At 33.4% G+C, this 24,228-nt stretch overlaps 3 protein-coding genes across 7 annotated transcripts; 2 read left to right on the top strand and 1 right to left on the bottom strand.

Moving 5' to 3' along the window:
• The first annotated feature begins 166 nt into the window (after positions 1-166).
• Positions 167-10,291, top strand: LOC123910557 (dynamin-related protein 3A-like). 5 transcript variants are annotated; one of them, XM_045961710.1, is made up of 21 exons: positions 262-812; positions 2,189-2,471; positions 2,559-2,587; positions 2,697-2,798; positions 3,020-3,088; positions 3,174-3,233; positions 4,000-4,113; positions 4,287-4,335; positions 4,474-4,583; positions 5,387-5,479; positions 5,639-5,731; positions 5,813-5,956; positions 6,979-7,092; positions 7,199-7,294; positions 7,418-7,460; positions 7,638-7,789; positions 7,866-8,018; positions 8,743-8,795; positions 8,897-8,996; positions 9,637-9,901; positions 10,098-10,291. In XM_045961710.1, exons 1-20 carry the CDS (start codon positions 450-452, stop codon positions 9,898-9,900), a joined length of 2,484 nt encoding a protein of 827 aa, XP_045817666.1. In that variant the 5' UTR covers positions 262-449; the 3' UTR covers position 9,901; positions 10,098-10,291. The 5 variants fall into 5 exon arrangements, with proteins under 5 accessions (XP_045817667.1, XP_045817666.1, XP_045817665.1 ...); XM_045961711.1 differs by having other exon boundaries at positions 167-812; positions 9,637-10,291; XM_045961709.1 differs by having other exon boundaries at positions 269-812; positions 5,639-5,956.
• A 2,431-nt stretch (positions 10,292-12,722) lies between these two features.
• Positions 12,723-16,315, bottom strand: LOC123910556 (gamma-glutamyl peptidase 5-like). The gene is made up of 4 exons (XM_045961706.1): positions 15,720-16,315; positions 13,912-14,070; positions 13,632-13,799; positions 12,723-12,938 (listed from the first exon to the last, which is right to left on the bottom strand). Exons 1-4 carry the CDS (start codon positions 16,038-16,040, stop codon positions 12,837-12,839), a joined length of 750 nt encoding a protein of 249 aa, XP_045817662.1. The 5' UTR covers positions 16,041-16,315; the 3' UTR covers positions 12,723-12,836.
• A 2,210-nt stretch (positions 16,316-18,525) lies between these two features.
• LOC123904574 lies at positions 18,526-19,219 on the top strand. Its single transcript, XM_045954221.1, has one exon. The coding sequence runs from the start codon at positions 18,791-18,793 to the stop codon at positions 19,217-19,219; it is 429 nt and encodes a 142-aa protein (XP_045810177.1). The 5' UTR covers positions 18,526-18,790.
• Positions 19,220-24,228: the final 5,009 nt, after the last annotated feature.

The raw sequence follows: 24,228 nt of genomic DNA, 5'->3' as shown, positions 1-24,228 counted from the left end.
AGACATACTATATCAAATTCAATATAAGTTTTTATTTTTTATTATTTATTATTTTGTGTATTTTATTGTAATTTAAATAATTTTTTTAAAAAAATTAATAAACAATTCACTTTCCCATTAAAAAACAGTGGTGTATTATAGTTACCAAAACCTTTTTTCAATGGGTGAAGAAAAAATAATACTTTTTGTATAGCAAAAAATAATAAATTTAAATTTTACAAAACATAAAATGCTAAAACTTAGTTACCTCTTCCTCACTCTATTTCCCTTCTGTTGGAGTAAGAAAAACGCGATTATACATATCTTCATTTCAAAAATCAAAATTCTCCACGCAACACAAAGCACAAAAAGTGTGACTGAGTCACACCGAGTTAGAGTCTCCATTCAAATCCGTTACATTTCTAAACCCTAACTAGGGTTCTTCTATTTCCATCATCACCGATCCAATCATGGCAGACGAAACCGTCACATCTCCTCCTCCTCCACCTTCCTCCGCTCCTCCTGTTCCTCTTGGTTCCGGCGTGATCTCTTTGGTTAACCGTCTTCAAGACATTTTCTCTCGCGTCGGAAGCCAAACTGCTATTAATCTACCACAAGTGGCGGTTGTTGGTAGTCAGAGTAGTGGTAAGTCTAGCGTACTTGAAGCTCTCGTCGGCCGTGACTTTCTCCCCCGTGGTAACGAAATCTGTACTCGCCGACCACTAGTTCTTCAGCTTGTTCGGAGTTCGGAACAGGCCGATGAATTCGGCGAGTTTCTTCATTTGGCTGGCAAGAGATTTTATGATTTTTCTGATATTCGTAGGGAAATTCAGGTAATATTTCATTATTTTAAACTAAGAATTTGTAAAATCTGTAGTAGTGTTGTTTTGGTTGCTGTATTATGTTTCGCTCTAGTTTAGTATTCTAATTAGCAAGAATTTCATGATTAGTTTTTAGAAATAGTAATCATGGAGAATACATGAGTATTATTTTTTGAAGAAGTCAGTAGGGGACAACAACGCCCCAAATAGCTGAATGTCCTAGAAAAGAGAATTGTTTTGTTCCAATCACTAGTCTTAGAATTTGGGCTTTAGGCTGAATTCATGAGAGGAGATTGCAAGAGTTGTGACCACAAGGAGAAGAGCAAGTGGGACGATGGAAGTTGATGGAATCACAAATTGAACTGCAGAAGCAATGGTGCAAGAGATATTGCACAAATAGGAGGAGGACTTGACAAATCACATCTCATCTCAAGCATAAATGTTGGAGCATGCAACGATTTCATTTCTCTTTTTGCAAGGGATGATGCATGCGTGAGAGTGAGCAAGATGGGTCGACAGTTTCAGTCGAGGGGTTCTAAAAGGATGGAGGCTATTGGCCACCATGGTAGCCATGAAAGGATGTGATTTGTTTTGGTTTCAATAGTGGATTTTTTGCAATCCAAACCAGTCCTGGGTGACATTTCGCAGTAGGACTACTGCAGCCGTTGCACGCATTCTATGATTATCTTTCAAGCCAGATTAGAGTTTGCTGTATATTTTAATAAGCTGTTGGACACTAATGTTCTTACTGTAACGCTTAGTTGGCTTTTCTCCATCTTAGTTGAATGAACCTTGACGTCACTTTTGTCACTAATTAAGGGTGACCCTTACCTTTCAACCATCATGATAATTTTCTCTATCTAGAGAAGAAAGCTACTTAATTTCCCCATTCATCCATGAGACACTCATGCACACAGGAGGTTTAATCACCATGGAACCAAGGTGAAACCAAGGTGAACTCAAGTGCAATCCATGTCCATATATTTGAAGTTCATTATATACAAGCAAGGCATTCAATGGTCCAACGTAGAGTGGAACAAATTGATATTGTAGAGACTCCATCCTCTGGCATTAGTGAATTGGAGTACAATTGAATATATATAGTTGAATGAGCTTTGTGGTATACTGTTTTCTCATTTGTCACTGTAGCTTTCAATGTACCATTAACATTATTACAATAGTCACTGGTAGTTACTGACTTGGTTAACGATTCATAATCAGTTTGAAATCATTTTCATCTTTTTTATCTCGAAAAGTAATTGAATTTCAGATTTTCTTAGTGATTATATTATACTCTTGATAATGATGTTCCGACAAGTTATGCAGTGTATTAGTTTAATTCTTTATATCGCAATATTGACTTGTATGTCATTATTATCTTTTTATAGGCTGAAACTGATAGGGAAGCGGGAGACAATAAGGGTGTCTCAGACAGGCAGATTCGTTTGAAGATTGTTTCACCTAATGTTCTGGACATGACACTTGTAGATCTCCCAGGAATTACAAAGGTTCCTGTTGGTGACCAGCCTTCTGATATTGAAGCCCGGATCAGAACAATGATCATGTCATATATAAAAGAGCCGTCCTGTCTTATTCTAGCTGTCACACCGGCAAATTCAGATTTGGCTAATTCAGATGCTCTTCAGATGGCAGGGGTGGCTGATCCTGATGGTATACTTTTGCTTCCATATACCAAAAGCTTTGAATTTTTTTCGATATCTCTTTAAATGGTTTTAAATGATCATATATATGATGCAGGTAATAGAACGATCGGTGTAATCACAAAGGTTCAGTATACTCTTCTAACATTTTAATTTATGCCTATTTTTGTGGATTTTGTTATATGCTTAAGTCAGTCATTCTGACAGTGTTTGGCACATATTTTTTGCTATGTAGTTGGATATCATGGACAGAGGTACTGATGCCCGGAATCTATTACTAGGAAAAGTTATTCCCCTCCGACTTGGCTATGTTGGCGTTGTAAATCGTAGTCAGGAGGTAATGATATTATCCTACTTTGATGAAGACGTTGTTTGGCTAAATAATTTAACTATTGCATATAATCTATTAGATATGATATTTAGTTAGATTTGTTTTCTTTCTATATACATGCAATATGGAAGGACACTTTGCAAATAAAGACACATGCTAATTGCTTGAATAGCGTGCAGGTCAATGTGTTATACTGAAATTTGTTTTCTATTGTTTCCTAAAATTAGGATATTCAAATGAACAGGAGTATAAAGGATGCTCTTGTTGCCGAAGAGAAATTTTTCCGCAGTCGTCCTGTAAGGAAACTCCTATGCATAGTTGTATTCAAGCCTTTGACCTATATATAATTTATACATATGTTTATCCATTTGCTATTCATAGGTATACAGCGGTCTAGCAGATAGTTGTGGCATACCTCAACTAGCAAAGAAGTTAAACCAGGTAGAGCCTTTATGTCATTGAAACCACATTTTTTTTAATATATTTTACTGTTCAAAATGCTGGAGTTTATTAGGATTTTCAGCGATCCCGTTTCCATACAGAGCAAAGCATCCATTTCTCTTCCCATTTTTTCTCTTCTATATTTGGCGCACTAATATCTAGGTTTTTCCTTTATACAAAGGCATTCAAAAGCTTCCCCCTTAGTATGATTTAGTTATATCCCTTAACTATAGAAGCGGACTTCCAATTCAAGGAAATAAATTAATTGCTTCATCTTTAATGCAGATTTTTAAAGGCATTGTAGTTTGAGATTAATTAGCATATACTGTAAGTGTAAAACTTTTTTAATGATGAAACCCAATCTCAACCCATCATTTGTATGATTTTAAGTTATATATGATGAAAGTAAAACTTTCTAATGATCGAATGGTTATGATTAACCAACAGTGTGACAAATATTTACATTATCAGTGCTTATGAATTAAGTCCTTGTAATTTTGCTTTCAATAATTTGTATCATCCTTTGAAATTGGAGAGTAATGAGGTTTTTTATTTTGGTGTCATAAAAGAATGAACTTTATTGGAGTAATATGGCCATATCAACATTGGAGAGAGAAAATTGTTAAAATGATTCTTGGAAATACACAGTAAAAAGAACTAAATTCATGCAAATTTTGTAAAAGAGAAAACCATTATGAATTCAGTTTAGATTGTGGTTTCTGAACGGATGCATGCCATGCATAATTGCATTTCCATCACTTTGCAGATTCTAGCACAGCATATCAAAGCTTTGCTACCTGGGCTGAGAGCACATATAAGCACTAATTTAGTTACTGTTGCAAAGGAGCATCAAAGCTATGGAGAAATCACTGAGTCCAAGGCATGTGTTAATACTATAATCTGTTTTGCATATTTCCCTATGACTTTTTAACTAATCATCAGTTAAATTTACTGTATAATCATTCTCCTTATTTAATTAAATATCATATTTTATACTTTGGCTGGATTTTTGTTTCATTTTGTCTATAACTTTTAATTGTTAATCCTCAATAGGCTGGTCAGGGTGTTCTTCTCCTGAATATTCTTTCAAAATATTGTGAAGGTATCTATCCCTACATTCTGGTTTCATTTCTCTTACCCAGCTTTTCCATTTGTGAACTCATTTTTATTTTCTTTTCCCTACAATCTGGTACCTTTCCTAATTCAGTAACTGCTATCTCTATTTTCTTTCTGAAAACAGCATTCTCCTCCCTGGTTGAGGGAAAGAATAAGGAGATGTCTACATCCGAGTTATCTGGTGGGGCACGAATTCATTATATTTTTCAATCCATCTTTGTCAGGAGTTTAGAGGTATATAATGCTTTATTTACTTATGATATTAACAGTATTGTGAAAATTTTACCTACTCTTATGTCATGCTTAAAGTAGAAATGGAAAAAGACTAAACTATAATCAAGGGATTAGCGCATTTGTAATTGATTAGAAAAAAATCAACCAGCCTATTTGTTATACTAAGTGGATGTCCAACCTGCCAACTTTTATTTGTTTGATAAAAATCCAAACATCCCTTTATTGCATTTCAGGAATCGAAAAGGGTTATTTCTTTTCAAATAACTTTACTAAAGAAGTTTTAGAAAGATAATACTAAATTGAATAATTGAATCTTTACTAGTTCATTGATTGATATCTTTTACAAATGATTAGATATTTATACACATTATAGTATTTTCTTAAACGTGTCATAATATGTACGTACTCGCACTAAAGTGACCAACCATAAACAGAATGCAAACATAGGAATATTTAGAATAATAGGAGGCAGATCAGATGTTTTTCATATCAATATACCATTCATCCTTCAAAGCATGGGTTAGTGAAAACTTAGAGAGAGCATCCGTAAACTTGGCAATAAACTGTTCTGTGATAAAATAAAGACCGTGTTCCATGTGTTTTGTTCTGAAATGAAGCACTCTATTGTGACTCAGAATCTGCACTCCGATTATATCACATTAAAGAAGTATATGCTGTGGAATTTTTAGGCCATAGGCAAGAAGAGTATTCAATGCTATTCAACCTAGGAGTTGTGTTGCTTCTGTTCTTTTTCTTCTGATTTATCTACTTTGAGACTTGTGTAACTTGACTCTATCTTGAAGGAGGTAGATCCATGTGAAGGCTTGACTGATGACGATATTCGGACTGCCATACAAAATGCAACTGGGCCAAGATCAGCATTGTTTATACCAGAAGTGAGTCTCACAACTCTTTTTCAAATAGAAATTTAAATCTTGAAAATTTCTCAGTTAGTATTTGTAAATGCTTTTCTAATTTTGTGGATTAATTCATATATAGTATCAAACATGTAAAAACAATTCCTACTGTTGAACATATTTCTCTATTTGTATTAGGTACCATTTGAAGTCCTTGTGCGAAGGCAAATATCTCGCCTATTGGATCCAAGTCTTCAGTGTGCCAGGTTTATACATGATGAATTAATAAAGGTAGGGCACAACTTTAAATTTTTCCATTTCTACTGTCTCACCTCACCAAGTATGCTCCTAATTGAATTTCCTTATCTTCAGATGAGCCGTTATTGTATGAAACTGGTGACTGAACTGCAGCGGTTCCCTCTCTTACGAAAGCGCATGGATGAAGTTATAGGAATCTTTTTACTGGAAGGCCTTAAACCATCAACAAACGTGATTGGTCACATCATAGATATGGAGGTATGCTCATAAATTGCTTGAGGTATAAATGTATAATTGGTCCTATTTTGTTTTAAATCGGACCTAACTGATCCTCACAAAACTGACTTGTAACACTCTTTATAAACTCATGTTAGGCCTTTATCTCTATTTAATGTTTTGTGAGACTTGGGTTTTTCCCAATACACCCCCTCACGTCCAACACTATTTGGCTTGATGCGTGTATATAAATGGCGGGTAGCCTGATTCATAATCTCTGATACCATATTAGATTTTTATACTAGGCCTAACATTGTGTTGTTAAAAGTGGCTTGATGTGTCGCAGCACGGTGGGTGGCCGCACCCACGCGTGATGTTGCTTTACAAAAGCAAGTAGCGTTTGCAAATAGATTTCACATCTAACTTTGCATGTTTCTTGGCACAACTGGAGTGCAATGTACTTCTACGAAAAATCGTAAACCGAGCCCTCCCTGTCGTTTGCTGGTTGTCTTGTGCTACCTTTTTTTGCTCCCTCTGGTAAGATTGTATGTTCGAAGAAAGCGGGAAATATGCGAAAGGAGTTGTGGACTAATATCTGTTGGTGGATATGTCAAGTTTTTATTTCTTAGAATTTATCTCCCTTTTAACTGATGCATATGGGGTTTCAGAAATTTTAACAAACATGAAATATTTTTTACTTTATTATTATCTGACTGTTTGTTTTGGTATTCTGCCACCCTCCAACTGGCCATTTGGTCAAAGGTTTTATTTCTTTTGTAAAGTGCATTTGTTGTTGCTAATTTTTTTAAAACAAACAGGTTGGTTGAGCATTAATTGGGTTGCTATTTTGAAACTTAGAACATTAGTGACTAGTATTCTCTCCTTTGTAATAAAAATGGAAAGACCGTCAATTGACAATACTCATAAGCCAAGTTGAAACCAACATACTATGAGTTAGTCAGTCTGCTTCTTGGTTTCAATTCTGATGGCCAGTTTATTAGATTGAATCTTCATTTCCATCTCCATAATTTCTTATTTAAAGTATGAACCACTCAATTCTGCAGATGGACTACATAAATACTTCACACCCAAATTTTATTGGTGGAAGTAAGGCATTAGATATTGCAATGCAACAGTCAAGATCTTCTAGGGCTGCCTTGTCAGTTTCTAGGCCAAAGGTATACCTGGCTCTAATTCCAAATATGCCCTATCTTTTGAGACATCAAAACTAACTCATGCTTGCCTTTCTTTCATTTTTAAAATTTTTAAATTGATCTCAAATAGGATGTTCTGGAATCTGATAAGGGATCTGCCTCCGAAAGAAGTGTGAAGTCTCGGGCTATTCTTGGAAGACAAGCTAATGGAGTAGTTGCTGATCCGGTTTGTGATTATATACTGTTTAGTGAACTTAAAGTTTTATTCATATTTTGGAATCAAAGTATGTGCTACTAGATTAGTATGCCATTCTTATCTCTTTTATTATGGTATTAATAAAAAAAACAGGGTGTCCGCGCTGTATCAGACGCTGAAAAAGTTGCAGCTTCTGGTAATTATTTCTTCTATTTGATGTTTCATTTCATGGCCATTTGTTTTAGCATATATTTGCTATTGATCTTGTTTTTTTGGTTGTCTACCTTCAGTCAAGTGATTTTTATGTATCAGCAAATATCATTATCGTTTTTATTAAGATATTCACATTTTTCAATGCTTGATGGTATTTTAGGAAACACTGGTGGATCAAGTTGGGGTATCTCTTCCATTTTTGGTGGAGGTGATAAGTCTGCGAAGGAGAATGTAGCTAGTAAACAATATGCTGAACCATTTCATAGCGTGGATTCTGTGGAGCAATCATTCTCTATGATCCATTTGACAGAGGTTTATATCTTGCGACACATCATATTCATCATTATATTTTTAGGTATAAGTTTTCATATACACTTTGTTTTTGTAGCCACCTCCTATCTTGAGGCCATCTGATTGTAATTCAGACTCAGAGACGGAAGCTGTTGAAATTATGGTAACAAAGCTGCTTTTAAAATCATACTATGACATCGTCAGGAAGAACATTGAGGATATTGTCCCCAAAACAATTATGCACTTCTTGGTACTTAATACTCTTCTTTTAATTTAATTCCTACAAAATTACAAATGATTGCCATTATAGATCTAAAGTAATCTGTGTCATGCTGTAACTTCCCTCCCAAGGAAACTTGTAGGAGTGTCTCAATAAGTTTATATCCATCGTGTTTGTGTTGATAACTTGTAGGAGCTTTATTCATTTGCATAGTATAAAACGATTAACTTGCAATTTCTATCATGCTTAAATTTAAATGTATGTACTCTATCCTTGACTGTTAGAATGCCAAAAGAGAAGGAAGTCAGGAACACGAAATTTAAAAAGGAACTCAGTAGCAGACCCAATTGAAATAGCAAGGCTAACCGAGTTGCTTAATAAATTGTGTTCCTGTAAATTATGCGTATTTACATGTAGCTGCATATAAAAAATAGACATACATGTAAATATGCAGCTATTACTACTTCACTTATTTTTTATATTTTATTCAATTGAATCGCTATTATGAACTCCAAATCCTGGGTTTTTGTCGCTGCTGATACAACACCATCTCATTCCCTAAATGTCGTGCCCCATCATTGACGGTTTGGAATTGCTTTTTTTGGGTAGACGGGGTAGGGTGGGAGGGATGTTAGTGCTTTTATTATATTTCATAATATATTCTTTGTGCTATTTATTTTGAAATGGTTGAGAATGCTTGAATTTTCATGCATTCCATAAATCCTTACAACCGTTTTTTACTGAACCATACCAGGTAAACAACACCAAGAGAGGGCTACACAACAATGTAATCAAAAAGCTATATAGGTAAATATTGTGGTTATGGCTTGTCAATTCATTCTGATGTACATTATAAGTTTCTCTAATGTTTATTCCTAATTGTACTTTTTATGTTACCCTCAAACCAGAGATAACCTGCTTGAAGAAATGTTCCAAGAACCTGATGAGATTGCCTTGAAAAGAAAGCGTTGTATAGAACTTCTCGAAGCTTATCGGCAAGCATCTAAGGTGGACAGTCATAATACTTTAGTTTAAGACATCTCATCCAAATTTGACTCATTTTACATGGTGTCTGGTTATCCCGTAATTAAATTTGTTTGCTCTGACATTGTGGAAATGTTTGCTTTTTGGTGCTCATGATCTCCCTGTTCTGTCAACTGTGTATCGATATGTATGCATTATATTTGGATTTCATATGGCGCATTCACCTATATTACTGGTAATTGGTTAGTTTGGTGTTCATGGTCTCTTTGTTCACATGTATTTGTATGCGTGTGTATGTATGTATGTATGTATGTATGTATGTATGTATGTATGTATGTATGTAAATGTAGGCTTTTGTTATATTTGGTTCTCATATGATATGGTCCACTTACTTGTGTTGCTGGTAATTAGTTTGTTGGTCTGTGTATTCAAACCATTAGCTTTCTGCAAGTCATTAGTCAATGGGAAGGGTTGTGTCGTAATGTGTCATTTCTTTGGTCATGCATGCTTTTGACTTGCAAACAACTCGGTGTTGTTGAGTCAGATTTCTTTTCACTACTTCCAAATGTATAATCAAAGTTTTTTTTTTCCTTTTAGCTTTTCTACCTAAACAAACTGGTAGTGGAAACAAAGTTTAGCTAATGACTGTATTTTGTCCTCGTAGGATTTGGAGGAGCTGCCAATGGAAGCTGAAACACTTGAAAGAGGATACAATTTACCTGAAAGAAGTGGTCTGCCTAAAATTCATGGACTACCAACATTGTCGATGTATTCAACAAGCAGTTCTGGAGAATATTATGGAGCTTCTCCTAAGCACCCTAAGTCAAAAAGGTCTTCTCATTCGGGGGAACTTCAATCGCCATTTTATGCTAATGCAAATTCCAATGGAAATGGAAAACAAAGTTTTTATCCCACGCTCGATACATAAGGTATAGCTAAACAAGTTCGTTGGACCAAGTAGTTTAATTTGAGTCATATTATTCATTTGATTACCTTGCAATATTTGGGATTTGGTGTTCTGCTTTCTGGAGTTGGAATGCATGAACCTACTGTTTTCTGACTATGATGATCTTGAATGTTGGTCAAGGCTTTCGTAACACAAGTTCACCTTTTATTCTCTTATAGTATTGACATGATTTACAAAGCTCCAGAACAAATAATAGGAGCAGGCGGTCTTTCACATTTTTGAGAATCGACTTTCTGTATATGACCTTTTTTCTTTCGTTATTAGTCAGGTATTTTATCTTAGCATGTATGCAGTTCCAGAGTTTGTTTGCAGTGACATTATTTTGCTATATGAAATGTCTAAACGTGTAGAATTGATTCTGGCTTGTTTGATTTCTCAAAAGTAGAATTGATTCTGCCTCCAGAATTGATTCTACTTGAAGTTAGAAATCGTAGCTTCTGATTCTAGAATTGATTTTTACACTCAAATTCTTTGTTCAATTCACTTTTAAAAGAATATATCCAAACATAAATCAATTCTATCAAACTCAATTATGTCAAAATTAATTGTCCACCGCAAAACTAAACACATACATAAAAAAAAGATATGTGAATAGTGTATATAATAAAAAAAAGTGATACCACGTAAAACAATTTCTCACTCATTATCTATCTATCAAACTAATTCTAATAATTATAACTTTAAAATTCCTTTTATAGTGTACACTCACTCCACTTAATTTGTTTGGGAGGATAGTTACATATCAAGGTGGATCAGCTGGATTGATGATGTCCAATTTTTGTCGTGACATGTTTCCTCTCACACTAATAATAATGTTTCAATCATGAAATAAAAAAGGAAAATGCTAAACAGTGCCTGTCACTGTTTAAGGAACCAAAAAGGAAAATACTAAACAGTGTCTAAAAAATGTTATTTTTAATTTTAAAATTTCCTTTTTGGTTTTCTTAACCAGTGCCCCGGGGGCACCGGTTAGCATGACCCAATAAAAAAATAATTATAATAATAATGAAAAGAAATTAAAAATAATTAGATAATATCACTTGTTTACGACTGTGTCCACTTGTTGTGTGTTTATATAGTCACGTGTTGGTTCTATGTGCATAATAAATTAATAATTTCCTCTCGTTTTGGACATTAATTTTGTTAGGGATATATATATATATATATATAAAGTAGAAATGCAATGTAGGACCTCAAAATATTTGAATATAAAAATCACTAAGCAACAACCGTGTTTTCTTTTCATTATTATGTGAATAATTATTGTGGAAAGATATATATGGGTCCTTTTATCTCCAAATTATTGATAGTTACACCCACTTTTTTTCTCAAAAATTATTGCCAAGATATATTTTTGATATAATTCTCAACTTCTTTCACATATTATGTCTTTGTGGAGAAAAATTATCATTTTTGCTTTTCAAATAAGCGAAATTGTTGTATGTCAAATTAATAGTAATGACTTTGCTCTTTTTTATTTAAGATATCCTCAGCTCAACATTACCATTAGTACCTCTCTAACCATTTGAAGATCTTATATCAAATGAAGCTTGTAAAATTGATTTCGCAAGATGATCTTATGATTTTCTAACCTCCGGACATCATAAACATTTTGGTTCACTCCCCACCTCAAATAGGCCATGCCTATACGCGCGCCTTCTTGTTGACAAACGATTTAAGAGCAATTGTCAAGAGAACAAAACCACATTTGCTGGAGCGTATAGCTATTCTATAATTTTCTGGTCTAATATCGCCTCTCCAATTCGAGAGAAGAAAGAGGAGAAAATTTGTTCAATGCATCCACCTTAAAGTATATATTATTTTCTCCATCACAAATTATATGTAATTCTAATTTAAAAATTTGTCTCATTTTATATGTTGTTATACAATCCAATGAAGCATTAATGCTTCTTTACATAATACACCCTTTACTCTCTTTCTTTTTCTCAAATTATTTTTCCATGCTACTAATAAAGAATATTTTTGTAAAGTAATTGATAATTTTTTATCATACAATTATTAACTATATTTTTTAATTTGTGTGAAATTACTAAAATGACATATATAATATAAGACGGAAGTAGATACTAATATATGACATTTTCCAAGGATAAGATAATTTCGTATTTTTTTCCATGCAAGTAATTGTGCCCTAAACTAAACTATAACTTTCCTTTCATTCATCAGATCTCTTTATGTATTTGACACTTTTATCACCTTCTAATTTGTGGTTTTTTTTTTTCCTGTAAAAAATAATACTAATAATTTGGGGTCCTTTTCTTTTCAATGTATAGTGTGAATATATGTTTGTGACCGTGTTATGTTTTTTTACTATAATTGTGTCTCTGTTAGTGTTATGTTTGATGTGTGTTTCTTTCCAGTTTCTGTCATAATTGATTCCCCTCAAGTTATATGCCATGATCATGTTATCTGCTATTTTATGGGGTAATGCATACAATAACAACTTTTTGTACAAATTGACACTCATTATAAAATATGATTTTTTCTACGTTATCCTCTTGATAATTTCAGTGTATTTATCGAACAACTAATAAGAACAAATCATTTGAATGTGAGGCAATAAAATATGTTAAAAGTTAATTGTGAATACCACATGTAAATTTGTTTATGTGGCTTGTTCTTATTAATTGTTAGATAAATAGTCTTAAATTATCAAGAGTCGGTGCCTCCGGGGCCCAGGAGCACTGGTTATGGATATCAAAATGTATACACTACCTTTCACGCTTCTATGTTTGTCAATTGCTATTTTGAAAACTAATTAATGAGACAAAATAATATTTATTACCAATTACCAAATTATTACAACTAGATTGTAACAAAACAATCATAATAATAATAATATTAGTACAATTAAAGCAGAATTTTGGGTGAGTGGGTCATGATTGACCTTTAAGAAATGTGAGACAAAGTGTTTTCCATGCCTCTGTGTCTGGCTCCCTTGATGCTGCCTTTACCTTTACATCCGAAGCAAAACCTTCCTGCAATTCCATCCACACATAAACTTAATGACATAATGTATTGGTATATTCGAAATTATCAAATGTATAATAGAATTTTCCAAAAAATATGTATCTAGTTATTCGAATTGGGACTTTATAGAGACACAATTTATTCACAAATGAAACTTATACATAAAGACATTACAAGATAATATTCTATTTCTATCTCTTGCAACAAACACCACATCACAGAGCAAGATAGGCATGCATAAATTAAGTAAATGAAAATGAAAGAGATTTTTGTCATAAAAGAAGAAAAATTAAATGAAGTGTGTAGTATATTTTATATCAATATTGTGACGTATTGCACTGCATGTGGTGCTATTTAAATGTGAACTGCACCAAATTTTGATCCCATACCAAGGATCAAATCTTCTACGGATTTTAAAATATTGCAAAAGATCTTTACCCTTAAATTAATTAATTGTAGATATAATAATAATAATAATAATATAATACTAATAATATAATAAAAAATAAAAAGGATTAATGTAGTTTAACCCTAAATATGGAGATATTGTAATAAAAAAAACCCTAAATATGGAGATTAAGATTACTATATCACTATATATTCATAGAAATATGTATTGAACCTAACTCATTCTCACAAAACTAACTTGTAAGGTACGTATAATGATTGTGGAACTTTTTAACAAATATATGTTCACATACCTGAATTAAATTACGACGTGTGAGGCGGTCAATAAAATGCAAAAGAATGTCAATGGTAAATTCAGGGTGACCTTGTATGCCCAAAATGTGATCTTCATATCTAAACATCTCAATTCCAGTCTTTTCTGAGCAACCAATTACCTCAACTTCAGCAGGCAGATCAACAACCTAATCAATTTTATTTTTAAAAACAATTGCATTAATCACTTTATTTTATTATCATTAATCACTTTTTTTTTTAACAAAGTACACATTAATTTAGAAATACAAACACACACACCTCATCACGGTGGCATTTGAAAACTGAAAGCTTTGATGGCAAATTGAATGATGAATTATTAGAAGATGATGATGGTAACATGAAGTTGATGGTTGTGACACCAATGTCCCAACTAGCAGTTGAACGAACCACCTTACCTCCCAATGCACGCCCAATTATCTATCAATATCAATATTAATATTAATTATAGTAACAAAGTCAGTGCATGCATGATCCCAATATATTATAGGATCGTAAGCTTTAAATGAAGCATGTGGAATTATCTCATGATTTGGCCAAAGTCATTTTATGGTCGCATAAGTGGTCAATTAAAATTGATCACGTGACACACTTTTGATTGGCGTTGAAGATTTTACCACCAAGTAGTCTCCTACTTAAATTTATTTATTAATTAAATAGCAGAAGGATAAAATAGAAAATTATGATGACGCGCGAGAAATACAAGATGTGACCCGTAACAAAAGACCACATGTGTAAAAGGAATTTAAACATTAATACACACAAATAACTCCAACAACAGAGTGGTACCAACTATTTGACTGGACCACACAAAATGCTTTCAAACTTTTGTGGTTCAGATGACGGCAATTCATTATCCATCCATCCTTTTGATGCAGTAGACACTCGCATACGTACGGTTAGCAAGATGAAACAATTTAATTGAAATTAGACAGATTAGATCACAAGAAAAATATTTATATTTTAAAAAATAAAATCAAAACCATATTAAAATATTTGATTTTAATCAAACAGATATTAGTAACTGCACATAAGTTGACTACACTGAATCAATTTTCATCCTTTATATATACTAGTATTTTCATGAGACAAAGAAATTCATGAAATGAAATAAGAGAATACATAATTCTGTTAAAAAAGTCATATATATTTAGTTAAAACAAAAACATATGTTTTCACATTATCAGAAAAAGAAAAGAAACAAATGTTTTCCCCATCTGACTACTTTACAAAAAGCTTCCTTACTGCAAGCATAAACTTTTTTATCATTAAGAGGAGTGTTAAGGACTTTTTTTTCCTTCAAATTTTTAATGGGTTGAAATTAATATAGGTCTCTTATTTTAAAAATAGATTCCAAATAAAAGGTGAAACTCATATGAATTTATCAATTAGCGAGTAACCAATTGTTAGTTGGTTCAGTGGTGATTCACGCTGAACTTGATAGGGAGGACCGCAGTTCGATACCCGCAACTACGATCGGGAGGAGTCTAAAATTACTTGATGCCAGAACTGGCCTCTGAACCAAATTCAATTGGTGGTGAAAGAAAAAAAAAAAAATAGACAGTAAGTATTAAAATAGTATTCAAAAGAGAGTGTTTCTATGATTAAAGATACTCATTTGTTTTCTTCAATAAAAAGATTCATTTTAGTCGCTTGCATTTTTTTACCATCCAACTCATTTTTAGACAAAAATAAAATATTAATCGATCTTTGATATTTTTATAGTTGGGACAAATTTGTCAAATATCAATGATTAATTGGAATTTTTGTCAGGATATGAATTGAGACATCAGAAAATTGTAAAAATTAAAATGAATCTTCACTTTAACCTCATTGTGAAGTGAAAATTATAAAAATGTCAATGTTTTTTTTTATAATTACCTGATGGCGCGCGATCAAATCTTGGAGCTCAAACAACAAACGGACTTTAAATACATACAAATTATTTAAAAGAAATAGACTTTAATTAGTCTTGACCAAAAAAAAAATCTCACTCAGATTTTATTTATCTTTCGATTAAATTTTAAATTATCACACGAGAACCAAAGAGTTAAAGAAAAAACAAGTACCTGATGGCCAAAGCAAATGCCAAGGATTTTTTTGTTTAGAGAATTTAATGTGTTCACAAGAGTGAGGAGTTGATGGATCCAAGGGTCATTAGCATGTGCATCATGGCAGCTTCCAGTGATAACAAAACCATCATAGAAAGGAACATCATCGTCCTTAGGAAACTCATTCTTAACAACTTTGTAAAGGTCCCATGTTTCCCCTTTCTCAGCCAACATTTTTGTGAAAAAACCATAGCAACCTCCATGTCTCTTCAACAAGTATTCTGAATCCTCTCCACACATTAAAATTGCATATCTCTTCTTCCTCTCCCTTTCTAACATCTCTTAAATCCTTTATAGAGAGAGAGAGAGAGAGAGAGAGAGAGATTAATTTAGAGAGGTAGAGAAGAAAAAGAGAACACAAATTGCTAAATGGCAATGGAGTGGAACTTGTGCATATTTTATTATATATACATCTTCAAAAGATTGTACCTATTAAAATGGTCCACATTTTATGAGATTTTTTACCATACTATCCTCATCTCCTTGTTATTAAAGATATTGAATTATTAGATTTTTTTATATTGATAAAAAAATTTAGACAAGTATTCAATCATAATTCATCATATAATAACATAATCTTATTTTAAATATGTTTTTAAAATTTAATTTTTAAATATTTAATTCTTATTTGTTGTTAATAAAAAACTAGTTTATATTGATAGTGCATATTTTTTTCGCTTATCAAAATAAATGGTTAGGTGAAGTGCGTCACACTTTTGTAAATTGTCGGATTACATGTAATGAACTCATTTTTGTTATTACTATTGCTAAAAATCTAAATGGTACGTTTGTTTTGTTTGATGAAAAATGTTAGGGCTCTTGTGGTGTATTTATAGGGAATTTTATACATGAAATTGAAATTTGGTAATTAACTTATTATACACGTAAGAAATTTTCCAAATGAATTTTCCAAATGAAATTTCTTCCACATGACCAAACAAATTTGGCTCGTCTCCATTTGTAACGTAATTCTCATGGTTGGAATAAATTACAGGGCACAGTGACTGTAGTTTAACTTCTAGTGTTGATTGATTAAGAAATTGTAATTTTTTTCTTGTTCATTGTTTAAGACTATTCAACAAAAAGATAGTGTTGGAATAAAATTTACAATAGATCATTCATTTAAATAAGACTATTCAATGGAAAGAAAGTAGTGATTCATATATAGTTTTACAATTGTTACTATAAAATTTTATCAAAGATCAATCATTGTTAATTCGTATAGTTTTTAAATTTGGGAATAATTAACCAACTAATTGGACTCAAGTGGTTAATAAGTTTGCTTAGAAATGAATCGTTTGGTCGGGAGAATTCGAATTTGATTTTTGATAGAAAATAATTTTGATTCCCTAGCACTTTCCTCTAAATTTATTTAATTTTTATCATATAAATCATTGAAAATAATATTTATATTCTTAAAAATTATAAAATTATTTAAATTATATTTATTTTATAATTTAAACTATATGGAAAAATTAAAAATTGAAATTACAAATATTATTGTTGTTATTATTTTGACTACAAAGTATTTCCAATTTTAACAACAAAATATATTATTGTTTTTTTTTAATGGCAAATAATATTATATATGAAATATAAAAAGAATAAGAGAAAATTCAAATACAAAGGGATATTATACACCCTGCCAATATTTAATAACCTCTAAAAAACACACAGTCTTACAAGAAGACACACACCAAAAGCTAAACATTTCTAAGTTCTAACTCACCATCACAAGAAGTTCCAAGGACTTTAAGAGTGGCAATGATCAACCACCAAGAAGGATAGACACAAAATGCCTCCAATCAACCATACCTCATAAAAATCTAACTCAACAACCAGACAAACTCTACCGATTTCAGAAAAAATAGGGTACGTACTTTATTAAGGAACATTTCATTTTAAAATTTGAGGCATTTGTTGGACTTTTCTATTTCCAAGGAAGTCATTTGGTTTAATATGGTTTTTTTTTCCAACTTTGTTTTTATTTGGCATGTGCTCCCACAATAGCCTTTATCGATCAATATATGTTTGACTTATATAACAAAAATTAAAGTGGTTTTTATTTGTAAATAGGAAAATCCAGCTAATTTCATTCGCTATATGATTAATACAAGATGATGAATCAATAAAAGAAAAAACACTAGTTAAAGTTGTGTTCATTTTTTAGTAAAGCATGAGCTACGTACTCCATTTTTTAGTTTCATCGTAAACTCAACAACTAGAGATGGCGATGGCAATATTACCCCTGAGTATCTACGGATAAATTTTGCCACAGACGAGATAGATGATTATTTAATGGATATTTGTTGTGGATTTAATAGTACTCACCTCCATGAAGATCTCTATCTGTTAATAATATAGTAAAATTACTTAAATATCGTTAGTTATTAATATAACAGAGTCTTTTATGTTGGTAATTTTAGTATCAACAATGTATTTTGGTAGTAATGTGATTTACTATAGGCCAATGCAATTATGCGTTAAGTTTGAAACGAGTCAGGGTAGTGCGGAGTGCACGCTCGTCAAGCCAAACATGTAATTGAATACGAATAATTGAAATGGGGTTCCAAGGGGTGTAGCCCCTGGCGGGGTGCGGGGCAGCGCACTGTCGGGGTCCAAGGGACATGAATAGTCGTACTCTTTCCCAACAGACATGATTGTTTGAATAGTCGTACCCTTTCCAACAGACATGACCGTTTGAATAGTCGTACCCTTTTCCAACAGACATGACCGTTTTTTCCGAAAAGGTGTGCCTGTTCGTTTTCTGTTATTGGTCTCCTATATAAGGAGTCATTTGGCCTCGGTTTTAAGAACGAAAAATACTTCCTCTCTACATTCTGATTTGTTCTCTATTGTCAGAAACAGATTGCTCTTCGAGAATTATCCCCGCAAAGATTTCGTGAACCCAGACAAGAATAGGGTCGAAATACTTTGTTCGGAAAGTGAACGAACATGATTCTTCGAAGATATCCAGGATTATCATACCGTATTTCTAACAAACGAACAAAGTATTTTTTCTGATAATCATGGCTGGAGGAGGAAACACCGTCAAGGAGATGACTAAAAGTTTCGGAAAATTGGACAAGTTTCAAGGACAAGACTTCAGGCGTTGGCAGAAGAAGATGCATTTCATGTTGACAACGTTGAAGGTGGTGCACATCCTGTCTACACCGATTCCAGAAATTGGGGAGGATGACACGGTTGAAAATCTGAGACGCCGATCAAAGTGGGAGAACGACGATTACATATGCAGAGGGCACATTCTTAACGGTATGTCTGATCCCTTATTTGATATTTACCAAAATGTGGAATCTACAAAGGAATTGTGGGATTGTCTCGAAGCCAAGTACATGGCAGAGGACTCATCCAGTAAAAAGTTCCTGGTGACCGATTTCAACAATTACAAAATGGTTGAATCGAGGTCTGTCATGGAACAATTCCATGAACTCCTCTGAATCCTTGGACAGTTCACACAACATGGATTGAAGATGGATGAAACAATATTTGTCTCAAGCATCATAGATAAGTTGCCTCCTTCATGGAAGGATTTCAAACACAATCTGAAACATGGAAAAGACGAACTGTCTTTAATCCAACTTGGAAGTCACTTGCGCATAGAGGAATCTCTACGAGCGCATGAGGATAACAAAGGAAAAGGCAAAGAAATTGCTGGACCCTCGGTTAATATGATCGAAGAGGGTGGTAAGAACGATAACAACAAAAACAAAGGAAAGAAGCGTGCTTTCAATAACAAAAAGGGCAATTTCAGTTCTGGAAAGACTATCACTTTGTTTAATGTATTGTATGTTCATAAGTTACGTAAGAATTTAATTTCTGGTCCTGTATTGAATAAGCTTGGATACAAGCAAGTGTGTGAATCCGATAAATATGTTTTATCGAAGTCTGGTGTGTTTGTAGGATTTGGATATTATAATAATGGAATGTTTATGATGAATTTGAATGGAGTTCCTAAAGATTCTGGTTCGATATTTATGTCTTCTTCGAATGTTATCAATTTTTCGTTATGGCATGCTCGTTTAGGACATGTAAATTATAAAAGAATGCATGAAATGTCTAAAGACGATTTAATTCCTGTTTTTAATGAAAATAATGAAAAGTGTAAAACTTGCATGTTAACAAAGATCACTAGGCAACCTTTTAAAAATATAACAAGAAAATCTGTTATACTTGAATTGATACATAGTGATTTATGTGATTTGCATGCTACTCCATCACTAGGGCATAAAAAGTATCTTATCACTTTCATAGATGATGCATCTAGATTCTGCTATGTTTATTTATTGCATGCTAAGGACGAAGCTTTAGATAAATTTAGAATTTATAAAACTGAAGTTGAACTGCAACAGAATGTGATGATTAAAACATTACGTACGGATAGAGGTGGTGAATATTATGATCCTGTATTTTTCCAATCCGTCGAAATCATTCATGAGACTACGACACCTTATACACCTCAACAAAATGGTGTGGCTGAAAGGAAAAATAGAGCTCTTAAAGAAATGGTGAATGCCATGTTATCTTACTCTGGTTTAAGTGAAGGGTTTTGGGGAGAAGCCATGTTAACGGCTTGCTATTTGTTAAATAGGGTTCCTAATAAAAGGAATAAGACTACCCCATATGAACTTTGGTATAAGAAACGACCCAACTTAAACTTTCTACGTGTTTGGGGTTGCAGGGCCGTGGTTAGACTCCCGGATCCTAAAAGGAAAACTTTGGGTGAAAAGGGTGTAGCTTGCATCTTTGTTGGATATGCTGAGCATTCCAATGCTTATAGGTTTTATGTTATAGAACCTAATGACTCGATCTCTATTAACACAATTATAGAATCGAGATATGCGATATTTGATGAGAATTGTTTCTCTTCTACACCTAGACCAAAGGACCTTATACCAAAGTTGGATGAATCTCTAAAGGATGATCATTCAAATGAAGTAGCAAGTGAGACATTCGAACCTCGTAAAAGCAAAAGAGCTAGAAAAGCTAAATCTTATGGTTCTGATTTTCAACTATATTTAGTTGAGGGATCAAAGGACCAGATTGATACACAATACTATTATTGTTATAGTATAGAAGAGGATCCAAGAACGTATGATGAAGCTATGAAATCTCGAGATTCTGTGTTTTGGAAAGAAGCAATTGATGAAGAGATTGGTTCTATCATGGAAAATAATACTTGGGTATTATCTGATTTACCACCTGGTTGCAAACCATTGGGTTGCAAATGGATCTTCAAAAGGAAGATGAAAGTCGATGGTACAATTGACAAGTTTAAGGCTAGATTGGTTATCCAAGGCTTTAGACAAAAAGAAGGGATTGATTACTTCGATACCTATGCTCCAGTTGCTCGTATCACTACTATTAGATTGTTGATTGCCTTGGCGGCTATTCATAATCTAGTAATTCATCAAATGGATGTCAAAACAGCATTTCTGAATGGTGATTTGGAAGAAGAAGTGTATATGAAGCAACCTGAAGGATTTGTAATGCCTGGTAATGAGCATAAAGTGTGTAAGCTAGTTAAGTCGTTGTATGGGCTGAAACAAGCTCCGAAGCAGTGGCATCAAAAGTTTGATGAGGTTGTTTTGTCTAATGGTTTCATTCTAAACCAAGCTGACAAATGTGTATATAGCAAATTTGATACATCCGGTAAAAGAGTTTTCATTTGTCTATATGTTGATGACATGTTGATTTTTGGCACCGACCAAAATCAAGTTGATAAAACAAAGAATTTCTTGTCATCAAAGTTCTCCATGAAAGATATGGGAGAAGCGGACGTTATTCTTGGTATTAAGATTAAACGGGAGAATAAGGGGATTGTAATTACACAATCTCATTACATTGAGAAAATACTCAAGAAGTTCAATTATGAAAATTGTTCTCCAGTAAGTACTCCCATGGATCCGGGAGAAAAGCTTATGTCAAATACAGGTAAACCTGTGGATCAACTCGAATACTCAAGAGCTATAGGCTCCTTGATGTATGCTATGATTAGCACTAGACCAGATATTGCTTATGCGGTTGGAAAGTTGAGCAGATTTACTAGTAATCCTAGTAGACATCATTGGCATGCGATAACCAGGGTATTTAAGTACTTGAAGGGTACTATGAATTATGGATTGTCATATATGGGATTTCCTTCGGTATTAGAGGGTTATTCGGATGCTCGTTGGATAAATAATGTTGAAGATTCATCCTCTACAAGTGGATGGGTGTTCTTGCTTGAGGGAGGTGTCATCTCATGGGCTTCCAAGAAGCAAACATGTATAACTAGTTCCACAATGGAATCTGAGTTTGTAGCATTAGCTGCTGCTGGTAAAGAAGCAGAATGGCTAAGGAACTTGGTATATGAGATTCCAATATGGCCTAAACCGATATCACCAATTTCTATCCGTTGTGATAGTAGTGCCACACTGGCTAAAGCATATAGTCAAATATACAATGGAAAGTCTAGACATTTGGGTATTAGACATAGTATGATTAGGGAATTAATCATGAATGGGGTGATATCTATTGAGTTTGTTCGGTCGCAACAAAACTTAGCTGACCACTTGACGAAGGAGTTAGCTAGAGACTTAGTGAAGAAGTCGGTAATTGGGATGGGATTAAAGTCCATTTAAATCTATTAGCTATGGTATACCCAATTCCCTTCTAATACAACGTTAGAAGTAGAATTCAATGTGGAAAGATCATAATTAAAGATTGGAGCAATTGTGTTAATCTTCCCAAGGTATGTGCTCAGACCTGCAAGTGATGGTTAGGTTAAAGTATATCTTTTTAATGGTTCTTTTGAAAAATTGCAAATGCAGGTGCAAGATTAAAAAGGATCACCTATGTAAGCATGAAGTTTTGCCGCTTCAAGAAGCTTGGACTTGGCTTCCTATATGCTTATTAATGGATAAGGACACATGGCTTGTAAAGTGTCAAGTATGAATAGTAGAGTATTGTAAGAAACATATGTGTACTATATCTTCAGATATTCAAATGGATTGACGGGTTCAATCATTGTGACACCCCGATTTTCGAGTATTTGGAATGTGTATTTGTACTAAGATGAAAATTCAATCGCAAGACATTTTCGTTTATGCATCTGTTTGATCGTTATATCTGTAAGTAAATCAAGGATTATACTAAAATGGGGGGAGTTTGTTGGTAATTTTAGTATCAACAATGTATTTTGGTAGTAATGTGATTTACTATAGGCCAATGCAATTATGCGTTAAGTTTGAAACGAGTCAGGGTAGTGCGGAGTGCACGCTCGTCAAGCCAAACATGTAATTGAATACGAATAATTGAAACGGGGTTCCAAGGGGTGTAGCCCCTGGCGGGGTGCGGGGCAGCGCACTGCCGGGGTCCAAGGAACATGAATAGTCGTACCCTTTCCCAACAGACATGACTGTTTGAATAGTCGTACCCTTTCCAACAGACATGACCGTTTGAATAGTCGTACCCTTTCCTAACAGACATGACCGTTTTTTTCCGAAAAGGTGTGCCTGTTCGTTTTCTGTTATTGGTCTCCTATATAAGGAGTCATTTGGCCTCGGTTTTAAGAACGAAAAATACTTCCTCTCTACATTCTGATCTGTTCTCTATTGTCAGAAACAGATTGCTCTTCGAGAATTATCCCCGCAAAGATTTCGTGAACCCAGACAAGAATAGGGTCGAAATACTTTGTTCGGAAAGTGAACGAACACGATTCTTCGAAGATATCCAGGATTATCATACCGTATTTCTAACAAAACTCAAATTAACTCTCCATATTTATAATAACTTTCTACCTCTTTTTTCTTCCAACTACTCGATGTGGAACTTGGATGAGTAACCCCTTTCACGCAACACACCTGCAGCTGGAGGCCACAAATAACACCCACCTTCAGAAAATAGAAACCATCACAACCAAAATAATCCTTGCAAAAGCTATGACTGGTTAAGGGGGAGACCCGCAGGAATCAGATACAAATCTAAAACACAACAAACCACATCATCGAAATTCGTTGAATCCAAACCATCCCAAACAAACATCCTAGAAATGTGAAGAAGAACCCGAAAAAAAATGGCGGAGGAGTGTATTTAGGGCGATGAGGTTTTTGGAGAATGAAGAGCTTATGTCCCTTAAGTTTTCAATAACAATGAGTTTTTTTTTTTCTTTTTCCACTAGTTCTTCATTATTTACTCTATCAAGACGAGTGTTATTTATTTATTTTTGAAGACATCCAATATTAACATTATTAATAATAACTAATGGTCAAGTTTATGCTACATAAGTAAAATTAGTATTTCACTATGGACAAGTTTGTTTTCACTAATGAATCAGTAAATCTCATCATTGATCAAATGAGATATGTTATTTTGATCCAATAGTAAGACTAATTAATCAAATAGTAAAAATAAAATTGTGCAAATGAAAATTTTATTTTATTTGTGTATAATAGACAAAGCCATAATT

Source organism: Trifolium pratense, linkage group LG2 (genome assembly GCF_020283565.1).
Source record: "Trifolium pratense cultivar HEN17-A07 linkage group LG2, ARS_RC_1.1, whole genome shotgun sequence".
Lineage (NCBI taxonomy): Eukaryota > Viridiplantae > Streptophyta > Magnoliopsida > Fabales > Fabaceae > Trifolium > Trifolium pratense.
Note: the sequence above shows the minus strand (reverse complement) of the source record. Positions and strands in the feature narration are given on the sequence as shown.